Source organism: Schistocerca cancellata, chromosome 5 (genome assembly GCF_023864275.1).
Source record: "Schistocerca cancellata isolate TAMUIC-IGC-003103 chromosome 5, iqSchCanc2.1, whole genome shotgun sequence".
NCBI lineage: Eukaryota > Metazoa > Arthropoda > Insecta > Orthoptera > Acrididae > Schistocerca > Schistocerca cancellata.
The window spans coordinates 114,361,417-114,387,969 of record NC_064630.1 but is presented as its reverse complement, the minus strand read 5'-3'; the positions used below and the strand labels follow the sequence as shown (position 1 = coordinate 114,387,969).

Below are 26,553 nucleotides of genomic sequence, written 5' to 3'. Positions count from 1 at the left end.
TACTACTAACTTAAATTTATTGCAGAACTCAGTTAGCCTTTCTCGTCTCTCGATCCTATAACCAACGTATATAATGAATAGGAAAAGGGTAAACATGATGGAGAAGAGAGGAGAAGCTCTTATTTAGAATTGATGAGAGAGGGAATAGTGTATAGGATGTTGGTTACACGTGGACGCCAGCTAATGTAGGTAGAGTCATAGGAAAAGCGGGTATTCGTGCAGTAACACATAGAAAAGATAGGAAAGCTGCTCCCTCACCGTAGTGAAGGACGCGAAAAAGTCAACAGATGGAAGTAATTTCGGCTTATCGATAGTTTAAATTAAGAAAAGGAAAGGACATAGGACAGAGTCTCGGATGACACCTGTAGTAGGAAGGAAGGTAAGGGAATTAATATTTATAATAGTGACAATGTATGGAGGATTACATAGTAAGGATCAAATAACAAGACACAGTTTCCAATAACTGGATATGTTCTGGATCAGAATCAATAAGTACTGCGTGGTTTCCTTTGTAAGTTGACACAACATCAGAAGGAATTCTGAGCAACTGGTAGCACTCATAAGGCAACAGTTTTAATGGGTCGCTTTATGGAAGACAAACCATTATGCGCTGAAAACCGGCCTGTAACACAGAGTGTGTGGCGATTAATGTTTTCGGACTAAAAATGTACTCATATGTCACAAAGACAGACATAAAGAATCATAGAGAATGACGTAGTCCACCGACAACTGTCAAATGGCCGGCGACAGAGATGATCAGTGTGTACTGCAGTAAGTATGGATAGCACTTTGTGTCTTAGCATTTCTTCTTGCAGTTGAACAGCTTCTTAAACGTTACCGAATTTCATTGTTATTTTTACAGGGAAAGAATCTCTTTCATTCTTTGAATAAAATTATGAAACTATGTTTGTACCATTAGAGGTAAGGGAACGATGGTCATAGGCTGCAGATGTGGCACACAATGTTGAAAGCTGGAAAACACAGGCGAGGTGCGGCGCGTGACGTCAACCCGTATGTTCGCTTGATTACTTCACATATTCGAGAACATCGAATGCCAGATGTAGCGGCAGTGTACATGCCCTGATTAAAATGTTTTGTCAGCCGACATGTGATTGTTTCTGTCTTTCTTTCCGGCTAGTTCCGATCACCAGTCTGTTTTTTCTCATACTCATGTTAACATGCCCCGTAAAACAATGTTGAATGGCGTGAGAAATTTTGTCACTCCTGACGCAGAAAAAAGATGCCCATGCTGCCCATGTATAGGGTCGATAATAAATTACAGAGCACATGGATACAGCTGTATCGAATTACAAATAACGTATGGCCTCCTGATAAACAAGTAGCAACTGGGTATACGGTACGATCTTGTGTCTAGAAACAAGTAAATATGAAACAACACGTTATGAAGAAGAAACTGTGTCATCACGACAGTCGACTTCCAGACAGATCGATATAAAGCTATCATACATAGTAACGTCTGGGTGTGCGAAAGTAAATGTGCATTAAGAAGTTAACACAGAAGCTGCATGATGGCTTAAAAAAGTTATAAGGATAAACAATTTCCTTGTGCAATTCCAGCGTTGTGTTGGTATCATGATTAGTAATTAAATATATTTGTAATTTATTAATTAAGGTACGGTTTGAAGATATCGCTTCACTTGTAGGGTTCTTTTCATTTTTCAGTACAGCACGACAGGTTTAGACCGTATCTAATAATGATTTTTATACGAGGCAGTACATATGAAAAAGCAAAAAAAATCTACAATAACATTTAATAGTTGCAGAAAAACCTAATTCAATGGCAAAGCGATGGCAGACAATAATACGAATGACAGTCCGGGGAAAGAAATTTGCAATGAACACAAGGACAGTTATATTTTGTACTCTGACCCCGAGCAACGTAGTAGAGTATAGGACGTGGTGTACCACCAGCGAACGCAGAACACGGGGTAGCCTACACGAAAAAGGAAGCAAACTGGTAAACAAGACAGGCAAACGTACTGCCATCTGTTGACGGGAAGAACAACGTGAGACCAACTAGCATGGCCGTTCACAATTTGAAATATTGAGTTGCATTGAAAAGACAAAAAATTAGAAGAAAGTTACATGAAAAGCATTAAGGGTAAATTATGATCGGTAAAGCAACAAATTGAACAGGGGCAGTACAGAACTGTAGTGAAACTACCTGAAGGCCGGCGACATAAAATTTATGTACAAACAAAACCAAAAAATTTTTTCGATTCTATGAATGACATGCAAGTTTTTAATTTAATGAAGACATTTAAGGCGATTTGGAATAACGTTTCATAGTCAATAGTTAAAAGAACATAAACATGTCATAAGTTAAAAGAACATACACATACTCCTATGAAAAAGTATCTCGCTACCGAACAAAATGGAAGGCAGCAAAAGCTTCACAATGTCAAAAACTCCTGCACCAATTAATGGCTAGCAGCAATAGCAGTAAAGGGACACATTAAAAGTAGGAGCAATTGAGAAACAGCTATGTAAATGCCGGTGACTCAAGGAGGCTTACGTAAGATAAGATGTGAGACAAATTTTACGTCATGAATCACAGGGAAATTTCAATTTAGTGAGGACACAGATAACGACGCACAATAATGCCTCGTAGTCATAGAATGAAAAATTAAAAATATGCTATTTTCTATTAAAAGAGGAAATTTACAGCTATGTTTAATAGAAATTGGGAGGACTTTGCAGTAGTTACTATAAGAAATGGTGTAACGTACAATAATCAGAAACCAGGAGAAGGAAATTAGGCTGGTGCTGCTTCAAAACGTAAAAGTTATTTAAACGGGCTGCTTGCTTAAGCGAAGTTTGCTCATTCAAAATGCCCAGTGGACCACGGTTAATGCAGTGGATAACTTCTATTTATTCTGAAAGATTTAAAACAAGGCTGTTACGTTGATCATAAAGAATGGTGCAGTTAGTGTTTGTATCTGAAATGGTATGACAATAATTCTTCAGGTCTTTAGTGAGGGCGGATTTAGAACTGCCGATATCCTGATGCTATCTCAAAAGAATGCTAAAGGAACGGCCAGTTTGGCCAATATAAGCGGAAGGATGCAGTAGACACCAGATTCTGCATAGCGATTGTCTTCTTTGGTTTCAATAGATGTCCGATATAGAGGGAGGGTATAATGTCGTGTTTCCAAGCCATTAGCTGATCCTATTGGATATAACAGCTACATACGGTGTCGTGTAAATTTTTTTTAAAATTATCAATTACTAGTAAATGGCAGGACAATCTGGAACCTATTTTTAAAAGTGACTTTTGTTTGCATTAGGGGGAGAAGAACATCAATATAGTTAGGCTGGTACCCATTAGCAAGTGCTATAAATTTAATGATATCCAACTCACGCTGGCAGTTTTGTTTTGAGAGAGAAACTTTACTCGCGCGGTAAAGCACTGCTTTCAATGAACTGAAGAGCAGTGAACAATATTATCAGTCCTCTCTGGTTTCCTAAATAGATGAATGTGAACTTTAGTATCCACTAACGTAGTTTCCAAATTCAAAATTGGGAGTCTAAACAAGACATACAAAAGTATGATATCATCGACGTATCTTTTGTAGCACACTGCTCTTTGAAGGTGTTGGGGGTGGGTTGGAAAAAGCTGATTTTCACTGTGATTGATGTAACCGTTAGCTATTATACCTGCAATGGAGTTCCCATGGCTAACTCATTAGTTTGTAGATTTACGGAATTTTTAAAATCAGAGTAGTTAGCTAGATAAAAATTCTGAAGAAACGAAGGAAATTATTATTTTCTTGTAAATCTAGACGAGAGTTTCGCCATAAGTTGGACTCAGTAATAAGAATCATCTCTTTAACGGCGATATTCGTATACCTGCTAGATTTTTATCACTGCTTACGGTCACTCGTGTGAGGTGTGTAATTAACTCCTCTTTATTCTTAATGTCATGATTTGATGTACGACTCTGGTTTTACACTCCCATTTCTGGATTTGTAAATTGCGTTAGAGGACAGTAAAGTTCGCTTTAATATATTTAGGAAACCAACGACTACTGGTTCTATTACTGACTGCTATCCAGTTCATTCGAAACAAAAAAAGGCTACTCTTCGTGCAATGCTTTACCGAGTTATTACAGTCCCTCTGTCAAAGCAAAACTACGAGCATGAGTAAGATATCACTAAGTATATGGTACTTGCTAATGGTTACCAACTGAACTTTGTTGTTGTTCACTCCAGCAAAAGCAATCGAAAGTCTCTTCTAACGATCGGTACCAAATTCCCATATCGTCTACTAGTAATGATAATCCTTAAAAATATTTGCAGGATCCAGTACGTAGATGTTACATCCGATAGGATCGGCCAATGGCTCAGTAAAGACGACTTTATACCAGTGATCTATATCGCCATTAAGATCTGGCTCCTACCGAAGCACCACAAAACCAGAGAAGACACTCGCAACACGCAATCGAATGTCTGTCGCATCCAGTGTAGTGATTGTCCTTCCGTCTACGTAGGCCAACATGGCTGCTCATTTAGCATACGCTATACAGAGCACCAGGACCTTAGAAATTCTAAATCCGCCCTCACTAATCACTTGAAGAATCATAATTATTTCATTTCATTTATAAACACGAACTGCAGTATTTTAAGTAATCAACGAAACGACTTGTTTTAAATCTTTTAGAAGAAATAGAAATTATACTCAGCATTAACCGTGATCCGTCGGACATTTTTAATGAGCAAACTTCGCTTAAGCAAGCAGCCTTTTTGAAGAAACTTTTCTGTTTTGAAGGAGCGTCCAGCCTCATTTCCTCCTCCTCCTGTTTTCTGATAATTGTACGTTACGCATGTGTACTTCTTAACCGGGTCAGTGTTTTCGCCATTGCTTTGGTGGCCTAATGAAGCTTAGCTATTATAAGGCATGTACTCATTTTCTATAGTAATGACTGTATGGTCCACCCACATTCTATTAAACATAGCTGGAAAGCTACTCTTTTGATGGAAGTTTGCATATTTTTATATTTTCGTCCTGTGGCTACAGCGCACTATTGTGCGTTATTATCTGTGTCCTCATTAAATTAAAATCTGCCTGTTGTTCTAAATGTGCAGTCTGCCTCACATCTAATCTCACGTAAACCTCTTTGACTCGCCGTCTGGGTTAGCTGTTTCTGAATAGCTCCTACTGTTAATGTGCCCCCTTAGTGTTACTGCTGCTGGCTATTAACTGGTATATGAGTTTTTGTCAGTGTGGACTTCAAGCTTTTTCTACCTTCCATTTTGTTTAGTAGCGAGATGCTTTTTTTAATAGGAGTGCCACGTGTGTGTGTTCTTTTAACCCATGACTGTGGCATGTTATTCCAAGTTACCGTATGTGTCCCCACTAAATAAAAACTTGCATGCCATTCTTCGAAATGAAAAACGTTTTTTTGTGTGTGTGTGTTTTACGATTTACACATAAACTTTATGTCGCCGGTTACCAGTTAGTTTTACAACAGTTCTGTTCTGCCCCTGTTCAGTATATTACTTTACCATTCATAACGCACTATTAATGCTTTTAATGTAACTTTCTTGTGGTTTTTTTTCTTTTTGAATGTAAATCACTAATTCAAATTGTGAATGGCCATCAGTGCCTTTGCCTCTCTGGCTTACCAGATTGCGTACGTCTTCCTATACACTACTCCGTACTGTGTGCTCGCTGGTGGTACACTAAGTATTATATTTGTCCATCAAGGGGCCCTGGATCACAGCACAAAGTATCAATGTCTTGGTGTTCTTCGCATATATCACTGCCCACTATCGCGTGTAAAAATTATTATTAGCTTCGGTCTCTTGTGTATTTCCGGTATCACTGGTAATGATGGGCGTGTAAGAGTCCGAAATCGGTCGTGTTTTATGTACTGACAAATAAATACAACCTTACAACTGAAGCTGTATATTCAACCTCTAACGCTCGTTTTCGATGTTCCTCCAGCAGGATTGTTTGTTGGTAATTAATGTTTCCGTCAGAGCCGCAAATAACATTTTTATTAGTGACTAGTTTCGAACATTTTCGTTCACTGTCAAACCATTGCCTATATTTGAAAGCACAGTGTTATTACCAAATCCTGAAATAAAACTTTTCAAACATTTTGCACAGATTACAGTAGTGTGATAAATAACATATATTAAAAACGTTTCAAAATTCAGTAAATAGTTTAGCTTATGATATATCTGTAACTTAAAAAATAGTGCGGTTATGTTGACACCTTTATTAATACAGTAACTATGTATTTGGTTGCAACATTACGCTCTCTAAAGCACGGAGTATACGACTACATAATAAACAACTGAGACCGCCTTTCAAATTTTTTTATCTATGAAGAACTAAGGGCGCCTGTCGAATTTTGAATTTATGAAGACAATAGTAATACAGTCAAATGACGTTTGTTACACTGGTATGACGGAAAAACAAATATATTACACACAGTGACACTTCACATATGCACATATGTCACATAAGATTTAAAGGTTTTCTATACCCTGTGCTCACAAGATGTTTGAAAATACTCCATTTCATGTTTTGTTAATAACATTGTGCCTTCCAGTGCAGGTAATAGTTTGAAAATGAAGGAGAAAGTTCAAAACTAGTCAGTAATAAAAATATTGTTTGCAACTCTGACGGAAACCTTAAGAAATTACAAATAATTTCTTGTTCGTTATCGATTTGCATATGTGATTCGCAGCACAAAGCATTGCATACAACAATAAAATCATGTAGGCGCAGACGTAAAATCGGTGTTCAGCGTTCAGAATACCCGGACAACAGCCGCTGAATGACCCACGCACACCCTCGTTGACAGATGTCCACTGCCGTTTGGTGGATAGTTTCATGTGGAGAAGCTACCATGCCTTCGATGAAGGCCATCGGACCCAATCGGAAATATTCTGCACCATGTTAGGTGCAGGGTGGTTATAACTAAACATTTCCTACTTCTGCCAGTGTATAGGAAAAACTATTTGCGGTGTGGATAACACACAGTATAAGAATGATGTTCTGACTATGCGCTGAAGGATTTAGGTTATTAATACTGTTGGTGTCACAAGCTTCGAAATGGCTGCGATTATAATAAGACGAGGCCACTGGAGAGTATCAAAATTACTGTCACTTAATTTTTTCCTTTTAACAATATGACTTATGTCGTCTTTTAATTTATTTCATTTTATTCCTGTAATTACTTTTACGCCTTATAAGCGCACTACAGACTTTACTGATTTTATCGCTCTTTTTATTTGACAAAAAATGGTTCAAATGGCTCTAAGCACTATGGGACTTGACATCTGAGGTCATCAGTCCCATAGACGTAGAACTACTGAGCACTTAGAACTACTTAAACCTAACTAACCTAAGGACATCACACACATCCATGCCCGAGGCAGGATTCGAACCTGCGATCGTAGCGGCAGCGCGGATCCGGACTGAAGCGCCTTAAACCGCTCTGCCACAACGGCTGGCTTTATTTTACATTTTGCAATTACCATTGAATATATGTACGCTACAGTAGCGGCATCTGGCGATCTAGCAACACAAACATTTTGTGACCTGTGCAGCAGTTTCTTTTGAACAATAGCGCTGCTGGCAAGATGACTCCTCTATAAACTATAAGTAATATACAGGGTGTTTCAAAAATTACCGGTATATTTGAAACGGCAATAAAAACTAAACGAGCAGCGATAGAAATACACCGTTTGTTGCAATATGCTTGGGACAACAGTACATTTTCAGGCAGACAAACTTTCGAAATTACAGTAGTTACAATTTTCAACCACAGATGGCGCTGCTGTCTGGGACACTCTATAGTACGATATTTTCCACATATCCACCATGCGTAGCAATAATATGGCGTAGTCTCTGAATGAAATTACCCGAAACCTTTCACAACGTGTCTGGCGGAATGGTTTCACATACAGATGAGATGTACTGCTTCAGCTGTTCAATTGTTTCTGGATTCTGGCGGTAAACCTGGTCTTTCAAGTGTCCCCACAGAAAGAAGTCACAGGGGTTCATGTCTGGCGAATAGGGAGGCCAATCCACGCCGCCTCCTGTATGTTTCGGATAGCCCAAAGCAATCACACGATCATCGAAATATTCATTCAGGAAATTAAAGACGTCGGCCGTGCGATGTGGCCGGGCACCATCTTTCATAAACCACGAGGTGTTCTCAGTGTCGTCTAAGGCAGTTTGTACCGCCACAAATTCACGAAGAATGTCCAGATAGCGTAATGCAGTAATCGTTTCGGATCTGAAAAATGGGCCAATGATTCCTTTGGAAGAAATGGCGGCCCAGACCAGTACTTTTTGAGGATGCAGGGACGATGAGACTGCAACATGGGGCTTTTCGGTTCCCCATATGCGCCAGTTCTGTTTATTGACGAAGCCGTCCAGGTAAAAATAAGCTTCGTCAGTAAACCAAATGCTGCCCACATGCATATCGCCGTCATCACTCCAGTGCACTATATCGATAGCGAATGTCTCTCGTGCAGCAATGGTAGCGGGGCTGAGGGGTTGCCGCGTTTGAATTTTGTATGGATAGAGGTGTAAACTCTGGCGCATGAGACGATACGTGGACGTTGGCGTCATTTGGACCACGGCTGCAACACGGCGAACGGAAACCCGAGGCCGCTGTTGGATCACCTGCTGCACTAGTTGCGCGTTGCCCTCTGTGGTTGCCGTACGCGGTCGCCCTACCTTTTCAGCACGTTCATCCGTCACGTTCCCAGTCCGTTGAAATTTTTCAAACAGATCCTTTATTGTATCGCTTTTCGGTCCTTTGGTTACATTAAACCTCCGTTGAAAACTTCGTCTTGTTGCAGCAACACTGTGTTCTAGACGGTGGAATTCCAACACCAGAAAAATCCTCTGTTCTAAGGAATAAACCATGTTGTCTACAGCACACTTGCACGTTGTGAACAGCGCACGCTTACAGCAGAAAGACGACGTACAGAATGGCGCACCCACAGACTGCGTTGTCTTCTATATCTTTCACATCGCTTGCAGCGCTATCTGTTGTTGAAAACTGTAACTACTGTAATTTCGAAAGTTTGTCCGCCTGAAAATGTACTGTTGTCCCAAGCAAATTGCAACAAACGGTGTATTTGTATCGCTGCTCGTTTAGTTTTTATTGCCATTTCAAATATACCGGTCATTTTTGAAACACCCTAATTCTGTGACGATGCTGACGCAGATTTTGTGTTTAGCATTTGACGATGCACAGTTGGCTTCAGTATATTAGGATATTTTTTTTTGTGAAACATTGGTGCCTCGTTACATTTAAAGGGCAAAATTTTCACGTCTATGCCAGTAATACTTTCCATCATGGCCTGTTCTATTGTTTTAAGCTGCAGGCAATCAACTAGTTGTGTGTTTTTCCTATATTTCACTGCAGATCTGATGACGGTCATTGCTGACCGGAACCGGTAGTCTGAGGACTTATACGTTTGTGACCACGGACGTGAAATAAAAGAAATTTAGTAGTGCTTGCCGTAACTGGTGTGGACAAGCTGAGCAGGGCTTTTCTCGTTAAGGCTGTTTCATCAACACCACAGCATTAGTGTAGCCGCTATTGGCCGGTATCGATGAATTAAAGAATTACGAAGAGGTCCTCTTTCCGCACCATGATTGAGGAATATGATTCGGAAGTTCGAATTAACTGTTGATTTGGGATTGCTCCCGAGAGAGGCCGACGGCCAATTGCGCAACAAATTGTTGAAGAAGTTACTGTTGCTATGGCTGCGAATGCTGGACGCAATGTGCTATCTTCAAACAGCGAGCCTTGTCGCGACAGTTGAACATTCCCTGGTCCACCGTTCAAAAAGTCCGTGGACAATAACTGTAAAATGGTATCTAGTGCAGTTCCGGCTTTCGTGCCCACTCAGCTACGTTTGTAACCCGAAACGTCAGCATGGTATGCAATTAACAAACGTTAGACCCCCATGTGGAAATTAAAACGTGTTTCTTTCAGCGGTTTACTCGTTATTTCTCTTCCACATGTCCTCATAAATGTTTCCACAAAATGTCACTTTCATAGTCGTTTTTCATGGCGGTCCTCTCAAGTAGCGACGTTTAATCGAAAGCACCCTGTACCTACATCTACATCTACATTTATAATCTGCGAGCCACCCTACGGTGGGTGGCGGCGGGCACTCTACGTGCCACTGTCATTACCTCCCTTTCCTGTTCCAGTCGCGTATGGTTCGCGGGAAGAACGACTGCCGGAAAGCCTCCGTGCGCGCTCGAATATCTCTAATTTTACATTCGTGATCTCCTCGAGAGGTATAAGTAGGTGGAAGCAATATATTCGATACCTCATCCAGAAACGCACCCTCTCGAAACCTGGACAGCAAGCTACACCGCGATGCAGAGCGCCTCTCTTGCAAAGTCTGTCACTTGAGTTTGCAAAACATGTCCGTAATGCTATCACACTTACCAAATAACCCTGTGACGAAACGTGCAGCTCTTCTTTGGATCTTCTCTATCTCCTCTGTCAACCCGACCTGGTACGAATCCCACAATGATGAGCAATACTCAAGCAAAGGTCGAACGACTGTTTCGTAAGCCACCTCCTTTGTTTATAAAGTACATTTTCTAAGGACCCTCCCAATGAATTTCAACTTGGCACCCGCCTTACCAACAATTAATTTTATATGACCATTCCACTTCAAATCGTTCCGTACATATAAACATACAATCTTTCTTTCTGTGTATTCGCAATACATTACATTTGTCTATGTTAAGGGTCAGTTGCCACTCCCTGTTCCCTGCATCTGAAAGAATCTGCATGGCGCAGCGTAGAGCGGTCTCGCGGCCGACTTACCACCGAAGGCGATGCATCGCAGGTGCAGCGTGTCGCCCTCTGAGAAGGGCCCGGCTACGGAGGTGAACCTGTGGCCGGCGTCGTCCTCGATCAACAGTCGCGACGGAGGCACTGCAGCAGAAAATTAGTGGCCGTCACGTCTCAGTTGCGTGGCAACCTAAATCTAAAGCCCTAGCCACAACTCAAGGAACTCAAGTCAACACATACACACACATACGCGTACACACACACACACACACACACACACACACACACACACACACACACACACACTGCTACTTGCAAGCAAGTGTAATTTACAAACAAAAGCATCTCATACAACTCTTCGACTTATCCTTGAACAGTACCGAGTTGAATGGTTCAAATGGTTCAAACGGCTCTGAGTACTATGCGACTTAACTTTTGAGGTCATCAGTCGCCTAGAACTTAGAACTATTTAAACCTAACTAACCTAAGGACATCACACACATCCATGCCCGAGGCAGGATTCGAACCTGCGACCGTAGCGGTCACGCGGTTCCAGACTGAAGCGCCTTTAACCGCACGGCCACACCGGCCGGCACCGAGTTGAATGAATGTCATTTCCATTTAAACTGCCGGGTGCTGTGGCCGAGTGGTTCTAGGCGCTTCAGTCCGGAACCGCGCTGCTGCTACGGTCGCAGGTTCGAATCGTGCCTCGGGCATGGATGTGTGTGATGTCAAATGGTTCAAATGGATCTGAGTACTATGGGACTTAACTGCTGAGGTCATCAGTCCCCTAGAACTTAGAGCTACTTAAACCTAACAAACCTAAGGACGTCACACACATCCATGCCCGAGACAGGATTCGAACCTGCGACCGTAGCGGTCGCCCGGTTCCAGACAGTAGCGCCTAGAACCGCTCGGCCACTCTGGCCGGCCCTGCGTGATGTCCTTATGTTAGTTTTAAGTAGTTCTAAGTCTAGGGGACTGATGACCTCATATGTTATGTCTTATAGTACTTAGAGCAATTTTGAACCATTTAAACTAACCGGGCAAAGCAATAGCATTAGCTAAAAGTAGCAAACTACTTTTCAGAATCCTGTGCGCTGGGTGATCACGAGACCCGCAACCACTGATGACATTTAGTCAAACTAAGTGATGTGTTCCACTTGAAGCCATGTAACACAGAACAGTGGTCGATAAAAGACCCTAACAGATAATGGCCGGAAACGTTTACAGCTTTCTGAAGAAGAACCCAGCATGACTTGCTACTGCCACTGAATGTTAGTCAATTTCAATAATTTTCCGAACGAAGTTCATGGCTTTTAGAAAATAAACTGACGCTAAACCACAGTTAGACTCCGTTTTTACAGCTTCTAAGCACAATTCAAAAAAGCCCGACTTCTTAATTTCACAGAATGGGCATATGATTAGTGAAACTGAACACTTAAAATTTCTAGTTGTTCGGACAGATAGTAAACTGTCGCGGAAAGCCCAATTTCTAGATCTTGTTCAAAGATTTAACGCTGCCATTTTTACTATTCTAACGGTATCTGAAGTAAGTGACATTCGACAAGAAAAGTAGTCTACTTCATTTTCATTCGGTTATGGAGCACGGTACTATATTTTGGAGTAACTTCCAATTCTCTAAAGGTATTTCTGGCTCAGAAACCGGCGGTTCGGTCAATAAGTGGTGTAAGTTCGCGAACTTTTTGTCGACCCCCGTTCTTTAGTCTGGGTAATCTGACATTGGCCTCTCAATATATGTTTATTCTATACTGTCGTTTCTTTTTAACAATTTCAGCTTATTCAGAAAATTAGTAGCTTTCACTTGGTTAATACTATGCAGAAATCCAATCTGAAATTGGATCACACTTCCCTGACTCTTGCAGAACGGCGTGCAGTATATCTAAATCTACATCTACATCTACATGGATACTCTGCAAATAACATTTAAGTGTCTGGCAGAGGGTTCATCGAACCACCTTCACCATTCTCTATTATTCCAGTCTCGTATAGCGCGCGGAAGGAATGAACACCTACATCTTTCCGTACGAGCTTTGATTTCCCTCATTTTATCGTATAGGTCGGTGTCAACAAAATATTTTCGCATTCGAAGGAGAAAGTTGGTGATTGGAATTTCGTGAGAAGATTGCGTCGCAACGAAACACGCCTTTCTTTTAATGATTTCCAGCCCAAACCCTGTATCATTCCCGTGACACACTCTCCCATATTTCGCAATGTGGCTCATCGAAGGTCCTCCGTAAGAAATTGGAAAAATATTGCTTATAGCGTGGATTGCGTATGAGGACGCAGTGTCTTTCGTTGAGATAAGTCCAATATCCTAGCGTAGACTTGTCGCCAGAAGTTAAAAGATAGCGGATCGTGTGGCCACAGATCCAATTCACAGAGTGAGTTTTGGCGGAGGGGTAGAAAGTCTGATCGGGGTACAAAAGCATGTGGACGTCGATCTGAGCCGGTGTCTGTCGAGTAAGAAACGCCAAAATTCGCCACGCAAGTGTCCAGACGTCGAACACTGTGCCACAGTGGAACCGGTGGACATCCGTGTCATCCACTCCACAGTGGGTGCAGAGGGATGAATCGGCGAGATGGATGTGGTGCAGACGATGTCGGTTAACTTGTTTGCCATTGACGGTGATGTACCACGCTGATTGAATGTCTGATTCGAGAAAACGCGCATGGATCGCCTTCCATATGTGTCGCCACACGTACTGTGGATACATACGTTCGATGGGGTAGGACAGGCGGCACTGTTGTAACAGTTCGAAAACTGTTTTCGTGAGGTACAAACGTGTAAGTGGTAAGGACCGGTAGACATAACTGAACTCCAGGAAAAATCGTTGGATGTAATAAAAGGGGGTCGGAATGGTCGATACCAGTACTGGGGCGGACAAGGAAGCCGGCGCAAAGTTGTGAAGCAGGAGGCTAGTAAGGCTCTGCGGGCAGCGATGCCAAAGTTTTAGTTGGGATTAATCGAACCCGGGCCATTAAGCAGTGACATTCTGCCGCGCTGACCACTGAGCTACCGGAGGTGGACATTGTGCAGGTGCATCCAGTTGCATATGTGGACACTATCTGCTACATGTGATGCGAACAGAGTTAACAGTAAGGAAGTAATAAATTAAAACGTCATGCATGATGCGGCAGTTTTACTGCAGGAACAGAAAAAATGCAGAGACCGAGAAACTTTTTTCCTTTCATCAGCGAAAAAGAGTCTCGAAAAGCTTTGAAATTATGCGGAAAGTTTGTTGCAAGCCACTGAGAACACACATTCCCAACTAGCGGATGAATTTAGTCGAACCGCGCGACTGCTACGGTCGCAGGTTCGAATCCTGCCTCGGGCATGGATGTGTGTGATGTCCTTAGGTTAGTTAGGTTTGAGTAGTTCTAAGTTCTAGGGGACTGATGACCACAGATGTTAAGTCCCATAGTGCTCAGAGCCATTTTTTTGAATTTAGTCTTGCCATTTGTGCAGCTACAATCTTTCTCACCCCCAACTGATTTTCTTTGGGTCGGAGGTGGTTGTTTCCATACATTAAGCGTTTCGTGTACCAAGTTTGGCTGTAATCGGTCAACTGGTTTAGGAAGTGATGTGGAACATACATACGTACATACATTCCTTTTTGTAATGTGTGCGGATGCTAAGTCTAGTGCTGCTTACCGATGACGGTGAGGTTGACCCTGGAGTTGCGGGTCTGGGCGACGCGGAAGTCGACACGGCAGCGGTAGACGGCGGCGTCGGAGGCGAGCGCGCGCCTGATGAGCAGCTCGGCGGGCCTCCGGTCGGCCCAGAAGTGCGCGCGGCCGTCCAGCACCTCCTGGTCCGACCAGCGCTGCAGCTGCCCACCGCGCGCGTCCATGCTGCAACACGCGGATGGCAGGCTAGCTGGGGCCGTCTCCCACAAATACACTCACGACTTACAAGAATGCCGATGCAAAGGCTATTTAAGAAGTGAAATGTTATATTAACAGAATATTCCGTCGGTTCTTGGTAGAACAACATTATAATAATAAATGAAAAGCACCAGTTTGCTTTTGTTCTACAATATTATTTTTATTGCTAACCGGTTTTCGGCTTACAAGGCCATCTTCAGGCATTTACTGAGTATTATCACCAAAGAAGTTAAATGTTAGCAGACAACATTGGAAGAGAAGTAACACATCTAGAGTGAAGTAGAAACATACAGTGAGTAACATCTTTGCAATGAAATAGTAAAAACTCAACAGTACATAAATAACAATGGAGTTGACAGGAAAACCTTTAGCACAAAATAGGAATAGCATGCCTACATAACAGTTTCTATTAACTATTCCTATTTTGTGCTAAAGGTTTTCCTGTCTACTCCATTGTTATTTATGTACTGTTCAGTTTTTACTATTTCATTGCAAAGATGTTACTCACTGTATGTTTCTACTTCACTCTAGATGTGTTACTTCTCTTCCAATGTTGTCTGCTAACATTTAACTTCTTTGGTGATAATACTCAGTAAATGCCTGAAGATGGCCTTGTAAGCCGAAAACCGGTTAGCAATAAAAATAATATTGTAGAACAAAAGCAAACTGGTGCTTTTCATTTATTATTGAAATGTTATACTTGTATATTTGCCGGCCAGTGTGGCCACGCGGTTAAAGGCGCTTCAGTCTAGAACCGCGCGACTGCTACGGTCGCAGGTTCGAATCCTGCCTCAGGCATGGATGTGTGTGATGTTCTTAGGTTAGTTAGGTTTAAGTAGTTCTAAGTTCTAGGGGAGTCATGACCTCAGATGTTAAGTGCCATAGTGCTCAGAGCCATTTGAACCACTTGTACACTACTGGCCATTGAAATTGCTACACCACGAAGATGACGTGCTACAGACGAAAAATTTAATGGACAGGAAGAAGATGCTGTGATATTCAAATGATTAGCTTCTCAGAGCATTCACACAAGGTTGGCGTCAGTGGCGACTCCTACAACGTGCTGATATGAAGAAAGTTTCCAACAGATTTCTCATACACAAACAGTAGTTGCCCGGCGTTGTCTGGTGAAACGTTGTTGTGATGCCTCGTGTAAGGAGCAGAAATGCGTACCATTACGTTTCCCACTTTGATAAAGGTCGTATTGGAAACTATCGCGACTGCGGTTTATCGTATCGCGACATTGCTGCTCGCGTTGGTCGAGATCCAATGACTGTTAGCAGAATATGGAATCGGTGGGTTCAGGAGGGTAATACGGAACGCCGTGCTGGATCCCAACAGCCTCGTATCACTAGCAGTCGAGATGCCTGGCTTCTTATCCGCATGACTGTAACGGATCGTGCAGCCACGTCTCGATCACTGAGTCAAAAGATGAGGACATTTGCAAGACAACAACAATCTGCACGAACACTGCGACGACCTTTGCAGCAGCATGGACTATCAGCTCGGAGACCATGGCTGCGCTTACCCTTGACGATACGTCATAGACAGGAGCGCCTGCGACGGTGTACACAACGACGAACCTGGGTGCACGAATGGCAAATCGTCATTTCTTCGGATGAATCCAGGTTCTGTTTACAGCATCATGATGGTCACATCCGTGTTTGGCGACATCACGGTGAACGCACATTGGAAGCGTGTATTCGTCATCGCCATACTGGTGTATCACGCGGCGTGATGATATGGGGTGCCATTGGTTACAAGTCTCGGTCACCTCTTGTTCGCACTGACGGCACTTTGAACAGTGTGATGATGATGATGTTTTGTTTGTGGGGCGCTCAACTGCGTGGTTATCAGCGCCCGTACAATTATCCAATCTTTGCTCAGTCCAATTTCCCCACTTTCCTGGATGATGATGAAATGATGAGGACAACACAAACACCCAGTCATCTCGAGGCAGGTGAAAATCCCTGACCCCGCCGGGAATCGAACCCGGGACCCCGTGCTCGGGAAGCACTTTGAACAGTGGACGTTACATTTGAGATGTGTTACGACCCGTGGCTTTACCCTTCACAAGATCCCTGCAAAACCGTACATTTCAGCAGGATAATGCACGGCCGCATGTTGCAGGTCCGGTACGGGCCTTTCTGGACACAGAAAATGTTCGACTGCCGATCTGTCCAGCACATTCTCCACATCTCTCACCAACTGAAAACGTCTGGTCAATGGTGGCCGAGCAACTGGCTCGTCACAATACGCCAGTAACTACTCTTGATGAACTGTGGTATGGTGTTGAAGCTGCATGGACAACTGTACCTGTACACGCCATCCAATCTCTGTTCGACTCAATGCCCAGGCGTATCAAGGCCGCTATTACATCCTGAGGTGCTTGTTCTGGGTACTGATTTCTCAGGATCTATGCACCCAAATTTTGTGAAAATGTAATCACATGTCAGTTCTAATATAATATATTTGTCCAATGAATACCCATTTATCATCTGCATTTCATCTTGGTGTTGCAATTTTAATGGCCAGTAGTGTATATTTGTATGGTCTATTGTCAAACCACAATTTATGAAAGATGTTTAGCAGTAATTAATATTTGTAATGTTGGAAAATAATTGTGGTAGCAGGGAATGTCTGCACCAAAGTATTGTTGGCAGGAGAGACCGCACATTGATACAATTTTAAAAAGGGCGGGAGACACTGCGTATGGATACATTTTAAGAAAAGAGCGGGAAAGACGACGCATTGATACATTTTGTAATGGTAGCAGGGATTGTCTGCACCAGAAAGCATTGTTGCCGGGTGAGACCGGACTTCAGCGTTCGTAGGAAGTTAGCGGTAAGCGAGAAGTGAAAAGAGTCGGTAGCAGGTCTGTAGCGAGAGGTTGAGAGGAGCGGTGTGCCTGTCAGCCACCAGCTATGATTTACAAGAGATTGTAAACGTATGTACAGAGACATCAGCCAACTACTATCATAAGAGGAACTGTTGTTGTTGTGGTCTTCAGTCCTGAGACTGATGCAGCTCTCCATGCTACTCTATCCTGTGCAAACTTCTTCATATCCCAGAACCTACTGCAACCTACATCTTTCTGAATCTGCTTGGTGTATTCATCTCTTGGTCTCCCTCTACGATTTCTACCCTCCACGCTGCCCTCCAATACTAAACGGGTGATGCCTTGATGCCTCAGAACATGTCCTACCAACCGATCCCTTCTTCTAGTCACGTTGTGGCACATACTTCTCTTCTCCCCAGTCCTGTTCAACACCCTCATTAGTTTTGTGATCTACCCATCTAATCTTCAGCATTCTTGCCGGTCGGAGTTGCCGAGCGGTTCTAGGTGCTTCAGTCTGGAACCGCGCGACAACTACGGTCGCAGGTTCAAATCCTGCCTCGGGAATGGATGTATGTGATGTCTTTAGGTTAGTTACGTTTAAGTAGTTCTTAGTTCTAGGGGACTGATGACCTGTGATGTTAAATCTCATAGAGCTCTGAGCCATCTTAACCATTCAGCATTCTTCTGTAGCACCACATTTCGAAAGCTTCTATTCTCTTCTTGTCTAAACTATTTATCGTCCATGTTTCACTTCCATACATGGCTACATTCCATACAAATACTTTCAGAAGGGGAACTGATAATACTGATTTTTTTTTTTTGAGAAACTCAAGACTACTGAATATATGTTTGCGCAATGCTAGTTGTAAGATTATTTAAAAAAGTCAGTCCAATTTGAACGTTTTTAAAATCATTTCATTCAGAATATAATTAATTTTTGCCAGCAATATTGTATTATGATTATAATCCATCCTGAAAACCATCAACGTAAAACTTTGCAAAATTTTATTGTTGTCAAGAAAAAGTTTAACTATGAATTACGTAACGTCAGTCAAATTAACTAAATAATAACGTCAGCTTTCCTATTACAGAATAACGACACATTCTATGTTTCGTCGAAATAATCATAAAATCACTTTTAATAAGCAGCAATTAAATTTGTATCCGAAGATTGAGAAAGAATATAAATTTCAGAGGGAATATTTCATTTGTTATTATTAAGCAAGAGACAGAAATCCCAAGGGAAGGTTTCATAGGTTATTGTAGAAGGGAAGGTTGCGTAACAAAAGAGATAGCAAGGAGACGGGAAGGTTTCAAGACGAACATGCCATGCTAAAAGAGCTTCAGTCATTCCAACCAAATTTAGTGTAAACAGAAAAAGTATCATTAAGCATAATATTGGGGTAAAAATCAGAATTCGTACACCATGTGAAAACAATTAAAGAAAAAAAATTTCAACAACAACTAAACACCTGGCAGAGAGTAATTCAAGAAACAGGCATGGAAATAAGCTTAATAAAAACTGATGTAATGAAAGCAGGAAAAATGAAAAAATTAAGGATGTTACTTGCAGTGAAAAAGTTGTTAAAGAAGTTGATATTTTCAGGTACCGAGTGATTAAATTAACGAAGAAAGGAAACACAAGAATGAAAATTCGTAGAGAATAGAAAACTGTTGGAAATTTTTGTTATTGTCTATTGGACGTAACTAGAAATTGGAAAATACTTGACGAAGCAAAGATCATAATGTACAAGTCATGTTACATTCCAGTTATGACCTATGGATCAGAATGCTGGACTTGTACAAAGAAGAAACTGATTAGAATACAAGCAACAGAGATGCGCTTTCTGCAAGGGATCCTCGGTAAGACGTGAAGGGTAACGACTGAAATAATACGAAATATACTACCGACAAGCCCCTAAAAGAAATTACGGAGATTAATAGGATTAAACGGTTTGGTCACATAAAATACTGTGGCCAGACAGACTACTGAGATCTAGAGCCCTAGAATGAACATAATCCGGACGAAAATCGATTGGAAGACGACGCAGAAGTCGGAAATACTAGGTGAAGGATAATCTGAACCGAGGATGACTGCTATGGGAGGATAAGCTAAATGGTAGGAAAGAGAATCATAGCAAAAGCTCTGTGACCGACTTGCATAAGCAAACGAGTGGCTTTAAAAATAACCGAAAATTACAAATGTGTTGGAAAAAGTAATCTGGTGTTGTATGTAAAATATAATAAACTGAATTATATAAATATAATAAACTGTATCGCCTTATCTCTTGAACAGTTTTATCGAAGTTTCATCTGACGCAGAAATCTTCTTGTATAACCGCTGCCAAAAAGTCTTGAAGTCAAATATATACGTTGCATCGAATTGTGTGAGAAAAAAATTTTAGTATTTATTATGAGCCTTGTTAGTTTGTGTAACCGCTATATATATATATATATATATATATATATATATATATATATATATATATATATATATATATATAGGGTGACTCACCTAACGTTACCGCTGGATATATTTCGTAAACCACATCAAATACTGCCGAACCGATTCCACAGACCGAACGTGAGGAGAGAGGCTAGTGTAATTGTTTAATACAAACCATACAAAAATGCACGGAAGTATGTTTTTTAACACAAACCTCCGTTTTTTGTAATGGAACCACGTTAGTTTTGTTAGCACATCTGAACATATAAACAATACGTAATCAGTGCCGTTTGTTGCACTGTAAAATGTTAATTACGTCCGGAGATATTGTAACCTAAAGTTGACGCTTGAAACCTCCGACGTCCAGTTGCGTGGAGGACACGGAGGACGCATAAATTGGCCAGCCCGTTCTCCTGATCTTACACCTCTGGACTTCTTTCTGTGGGGTACATTAAAGGAGAATGTGTGACGTGATGTGCCTACAACCCCAGAGGATATGAAACAACGTAATTTGGCAGCCTGCGGCGACATTACACCAGATGCACTGCGGCGTGTACGACATTCATTACGCCAGAGATTGCAATTGTGTGCAGCAAATGATGGCCACCACATTGAACATCTATTGGCCTGACATGTCGGGACACACTCTATTCCACTCCATAATTGAAAACGGAAACCACGTGTGTACGTGTACCTCACCCCTCATGGTAATGTACATGTGCGTCAGTGAAAAAGACCAATAAAAAGGTGTTAGCATGTGGACGTAATGTGCTGTTCTAGTCTCTTCTGTACCTAAGGTCCATCACGGTTCCCTTTGGATCCCTACGTAATTCGGTGCTCTCCGATACACACGATCGAACAGCGGAGGAGTGATACTCAAGCGTCAACTTTAGGTTACAATATCTCCGGATGTAATTAACATTTAACAATGCAACAAAAGGCACTGATTACGTATTTGTTTATACATTCAGATGTGCTAACAAAACTAACGGGGTTCCATTTTAAAAAATGTAGGTTTGTGTTAAAAAGCATACTTCCGTGCATTTTTTTATGGTTGGTATTAACCAATTACACTAGCCCCTCTCCTCACGTTCGGTCTGTGGAATCGATTCGTCAGTATTTGATGTGGTTTACGAAATATATCTAGCGGTAATGTTAGCTGACTCACCCTGTATATATATTGGAAAAATGGAGCTCAACGAAGTATGCACTTTCTTCTGTAAGCTACAGCTGATCATTCCTGTATCAGTTACTGAAATACATTAATTATATGCCAACAGATGAGGGCATATATATATATATATATATATATATATATATATATATATATATATATATATATATATGACAACCAGAAACACCCATCACTACACAAAATATGGGACAATATACAGAACAGAGAATTTCGAGTACCTAGGAGAAACAATACGGATTACAGGAAGAAATAAGGTATCTAATGAAGAGAGAAGATCGAAACTAAAGAAGGCCTAAAAACTGACTTGGAATCACTACAATAAGAAAGCTATCTCGCGAAAGGCCAAGCTACGACACTACGAGACGATGGGGTTACCAGAAGTACTATACGCAGCCGAGACCACAGTAGTACAAGGACAGACGCGAATCAAACGGATAGAGAAGACGGAACGAAAAATACTCAGGAAAATATTCGGGATGACGCAAAAAAACGGGGTATGGATAAATAGCCCAGCTGAGGAACTATACGAATACATAGAGAAAATAACATACCAATTCAGTAAACGAAGACTATAGTTTTACGGACAACTCATCAGAACGGCACCACATAGGATAACGAGACAGATTCTGGACTGGGTTAGCACAAGATAAAACAGCAAGTGGATGACTGAAGTAAGGAATGACATGGAACAACTCAGCATCACACGGGAAATAATACAAAACAAAACACTCCTTAGGAACCTGATCACAAGAAACAAATTATAAGAGCACGGCACAACAAATGAACACAATGGACCGAACGCAGACGACAAGAACACAGCTAAAGGATGAAGGAACACTGGGAGACCAGGAAAAAAGACAAGCCGAAGAGAACGCACGACCTAAAGTGGACCGAAAAACGAAAGCAGAAACACAGCACACGTGTGAGGGAAGTTTGGGCAGAACGTAATAAGAAAACAACAGGGAAATGGACATGGAGTTAAGTTTAAATGCGCTCTTCAAGGGGATATAACAGTGATTATATATATATGAGAGTTGGAACTTTAGTAGTGGCAATTATTTATTTAGAGCTCGTACAAAATAGGTACGTGTTTCAAAGATTTGCTGACCTTCAAAGTAGTCACCAGCATTGAGTATAGCCCGTTGCCAGCGATGTGGAAGTAGAGTTAAACTCACGAGGGCTTCATTCAGGGGAGAGCAGTAGGTGGTATAGCACTTAGCAGCCCCACCAGTCAAACAATTCAGTGACAGCTTGCACTACACAGGCTTGAGCATTGTCCTGAAAAATGATGTTCAGGTCCTGCAGAAAGTGTCATCACTTACGTCTCTTTGCTGTTCATTTTTGAAACACAGTCTTCGAACAGCTTAGAGACAGAAGTGATGACACTTTCTGCAGAACCTGACCATCGTTTTGCAGGGTAATGCTCAAGGACGTACAGTGCAAGCTGTTGCTGATTTATTTGACTGATGGGGCTGCCAAGTGCTATACCACCCACTGAACTCCCCTGACTGAAGCCCTCGTGAGTTCTAGTCGATTTCTAAACTGAAGGAAACACTTCACGGCATTCGCTTCAGAACTGCTACAAATTCGTCGGGCGATAGACCGCCCCGCGCGAACTGTCAATGATGATGATGATGATGATGTTTGGTTTGTGGGGCGCTCAACTGCGTGGTTATCAGCGCCCGTACAATAACCCAATCTTTGCTCAGTCCAATTTCGCCACTTTCCTGGATGATGATGAAATGATGAGGACAACACAAACACCCAGTCATCTCGAGGCAGGTGAAAATCCCTGACCCCGCCGGGAATCGAACCGGGACCCCGTGCTCGGGAAGCGAGAAGCGAACTGTCAACACAACTGGCACTGCTAAGAGTATCCTACGACTTCCACATCGCTGACAAGTTGTACACAATGCTGGTGATTACTTTGAAGGTTAGTAAAACTTTGATACACGTATCTATTTTGTACGAGCTGTAAATAAATAGTTACCACTATTAAAGTTCCAACCGTCATATAATATCATGTGTGTGCATGTGTGCGTTATTCTTTTAATCTCATAAAAACAAAATATGTGAGCTGTCACCCGTTGCAGATAAAATGTACAATGGACAGCAATTTGTGAAATCTGCGAATTTTGCATGTAGTTAAATGACAAAAGCTACACGGGGATCGTCTCTCCTTTTAGCTTCTTCTGTAAACTCAGTGTAAAATTTTTGGGCCCTTCTCTTCTAAACGATTAGCTCTCTAGTGGCATATCGCCCGGCAAACTCGATAAATTGTGGACTCCCTATTCTCTCCTTGTTCGCCCCCGGTAATTGAGTAATAAAAAAAACTGAGTAAAGGAATTAACGATCAACTTGAACGAATGTCTTGTGACGTCCGCCCAGACCAAACGCAACGAACAAAAACGAACAAAATGCAAAATCCAAACAAAAAAAAGGAAAGAAAAGAAAAAAGTGGTCGTCAGGGTGGATTGTCGTACCAACGGGCCCGGTTTCGATTCCCGGCTGGGTCGGAGATTTTCTCTGCTCAGGGACTGGGTGTTGTGTTGTCCTAATAATCATCATCTCACCCCCATCGCCACGCAAGTCACCGCAGTGGCTTCGACTCCAAAGACTTGCACCAGAAGACCGTTCTACCCGACGGGAGACCCTAGCCACACGGCATTTACATTTTTATCCTCACTTTCAGCTCCTCAGATGCGCATCAGCAGTCTATTTGAGAGAATCCGAAATTCAAACTGAAATTTTCATCTAAAAATATAGGATAAGGTAACCGTCATCTGGGAATGTTCCTCCTTTAATAACTTATACATCACCAAAAGGTTAGGTCTGGCATTTAAATCTGTCCTTAATGGCATAATGATTCCCCTTTAGTTGAAATGTTTCAGTGTGTTGCTGGATAGTTTCTCTTGATTCTGATGGCAGGGCTCCCAATACGAGAGATCAGGTTCAGTCACAGACTGAAGTCTTCATAGCACATAACATGATATCGATAGCATCTTTCCTACCATAACCAAGCATCTGACTGAGTGCCTTCTAAAATTAAAGATGCGGCTACCATTCAGCAATACTTCAATGTGCTTAATTCCATTTTGGACATTTACTGACTGGTGCACTTGCAGCACGTAGGAATTCAGTTGGACATCTTTGTTTTATGCAGTTACAGTGCGTAATCAGACATTTCTAAGATGAATATTAATAATTTTTTCTAGCTTAGTATTTTGACACTAGGTCGCATGACTGTTTCATGCCTGGTGTACATTCTGGCTGGCGTGTTGGTCAAAGATAACACTTTAAATGTGTGACAGTGGAACTGAGCAAAATCTGTGACCGCAGGAGAAGTGGTTCAACTTGACCTCCAAAGTTACACGTATTTAACCAGAAATAGCGGACAAAAGATCCCTTGATCCACACACTTGTGGAAGAAACGCTACTTTGGACAGTCATGCTACCTCTGTTCTACAGTATGCACGTGATGTTTCAGTTACACCCTATGTTTGTACGAGGAAGACTATTTACCATCTTACTATTTACGTCACTGCGGATCTCTTCCCACATTATATGACTTACATTTTATTAATTGTTTCTTTAAATTAACAACTAGAGTATTTTCTTTATTGGAGTTTCTTCTGAGCCAAAGTGTCTCATATGTTACTTGTTAGTTGTCATGTTGTCTTGCTTATTTATCACATAAATACTTTGTCCTGCAATTTTTTTATTATAGGTTACTTCTGTATATACAATGGTTTGTTAACTAAGATGTGCGTAGCAAACAAATTTAGCTTCTTGGTTAATTCTCTTATGTTAGCTAAAAAGCCTTTCCTGAGGTTGCATTAGCCACATACCTTGTGAAAAATAAGAAGTTAGGTGCATTGAAATATGTGGTACGTTAGTGACATTTCGAAGAGTAATTTGTCTTTAAAAATTTGAGTCGTATAATACCATGTGTCTGTTACTGCCTACCTAGCACTTTTTTTTACCAGACTGCAGTTATTTACGCCTCGATCAGTGCTGTTTTCACAAAGAAAAAAGTAAGAAACAGACTGTGGCTCTCTCTCATACTATGTAGGAGCTTCTAGGTGTCTGTGTCAGTTTCGACATGGTTCCTACTGATTAACGGTGGTAAAGTAAAACCTTTATGTCACTCATTTGCCTAGGAAACAACTGGACGTTTGGAGACTTGCGTAGTTGAACCATTACCCATTTGTCATATCATTCATATTGTTCTACCGTTACTCATACTTTTCTGTATGCATACTGCTCTTTAAATGCAAGAAGACCTGCTGAGTCTTGTTCCAAGCAAGACATTTCTTTTTTTCCGGAATGCTTTTATCGTTATGGTGCACTACATGCGATGTGTAATGACTAACTATGTGTGAACCTATGTAAAGGTACTTTGAGCCACAGAGCAGTGCGTTCGCATTTTCCGCTTCGTTAATCTATGCCGTCTTAGAACACAGATCGATAATTTATGTTAAAGTGGACATCTTGTTTCAAAATTAAGCCGCTATTTTGTCAGAAATGTTATTGAGATTCTCACGGAAATTGTTCATACAGAGAATTCTCTAGTTGAAAGATACGTAGGTTTGAATACCACATCTAAGAACACTGCACAACAAGAATTGCGCATTGTCAAATTAGGGTGTCTATACTGTGTTTCTTGCAGACAGAGTTCTGCTGCCCTACGGATAACAGGTGCATCACAGTGAGGGAGTGAAGCGGCGCTCCAAATGGAAACGTACTCCGAAGCTGAAGTACACGGGACAGTACCATTCTTGTGGCTAAATTGTACGAGGATTCGCAGTGAATTTCTGGCAGAATTTTGTATGGACCAAATGCAGTTTCATGTCTTTGCAGTGGTGACATGGTGGCAACAAGTTGACCAAGGCCACACAGACGTGGACGATGTTAATAAAAAAGTCCCGGCTGGTCCCGGCGGAGGTTCGAGTCCTCCCTCATGCATGTGTTTGTCCTTAGGATAATTTAGGTTAAGTAATGTGTAAGCTTAGGGACTGATGACCTTAGCAATTAAGTCCCATAAGATTTCACACACATGTGAGCAATAGGAAAGTCCAGATTTGGCATCATGAGATTTCCATAGTTCCCGTAAGCTGAAAGAACGTCTGGGTGAACTAGATTGCAAAACTATGAGGACGGTAATACAGTAGTTCTCGAGTGGCTCTGTGCCCAGGAGCGAATTTCTATAGTTGAAGAACTGAACCAGTAGATTACGTTCTGAGCATTGTTTGCAGAGCTACGGCAGTTATGGTGAAAAGTATTGTCATGTGTCTGTGTCACTTTGAAATGTAGAGCAGCATTCAGTAAAACTTACTTTGCCTGCCATACAT

General features: G+C 41.6%; 1 protein-coding gene across 1 annotated transcript in view; it reads right to left on the bottom strand.

The window, feature by feature from the left end:
- LOC126188387 (hemicentin-2-like) overlaps positions 1–26,553 on the bottom strand; it is a 724,732-nt gene that overhangs the window by 220,765 nt on the left and 477,414 nt on the right. Inside the window, exons 3-4 of the mRNA XM_049929987.1 lie at positions 14,490–14,689; positions 10,847–10,957 (exon numbers count right to left, since the gene is read on the bottom strand). Coding sequence (XP_049785944.1) covers positions 10,847–10,957; positions 14,490–14,689 — 311 coding nt within the window. The remainder of the gene's footprint in view (positions 1–10,846; positions 10,958–14,489; positions 14,690–26,553) is intronic.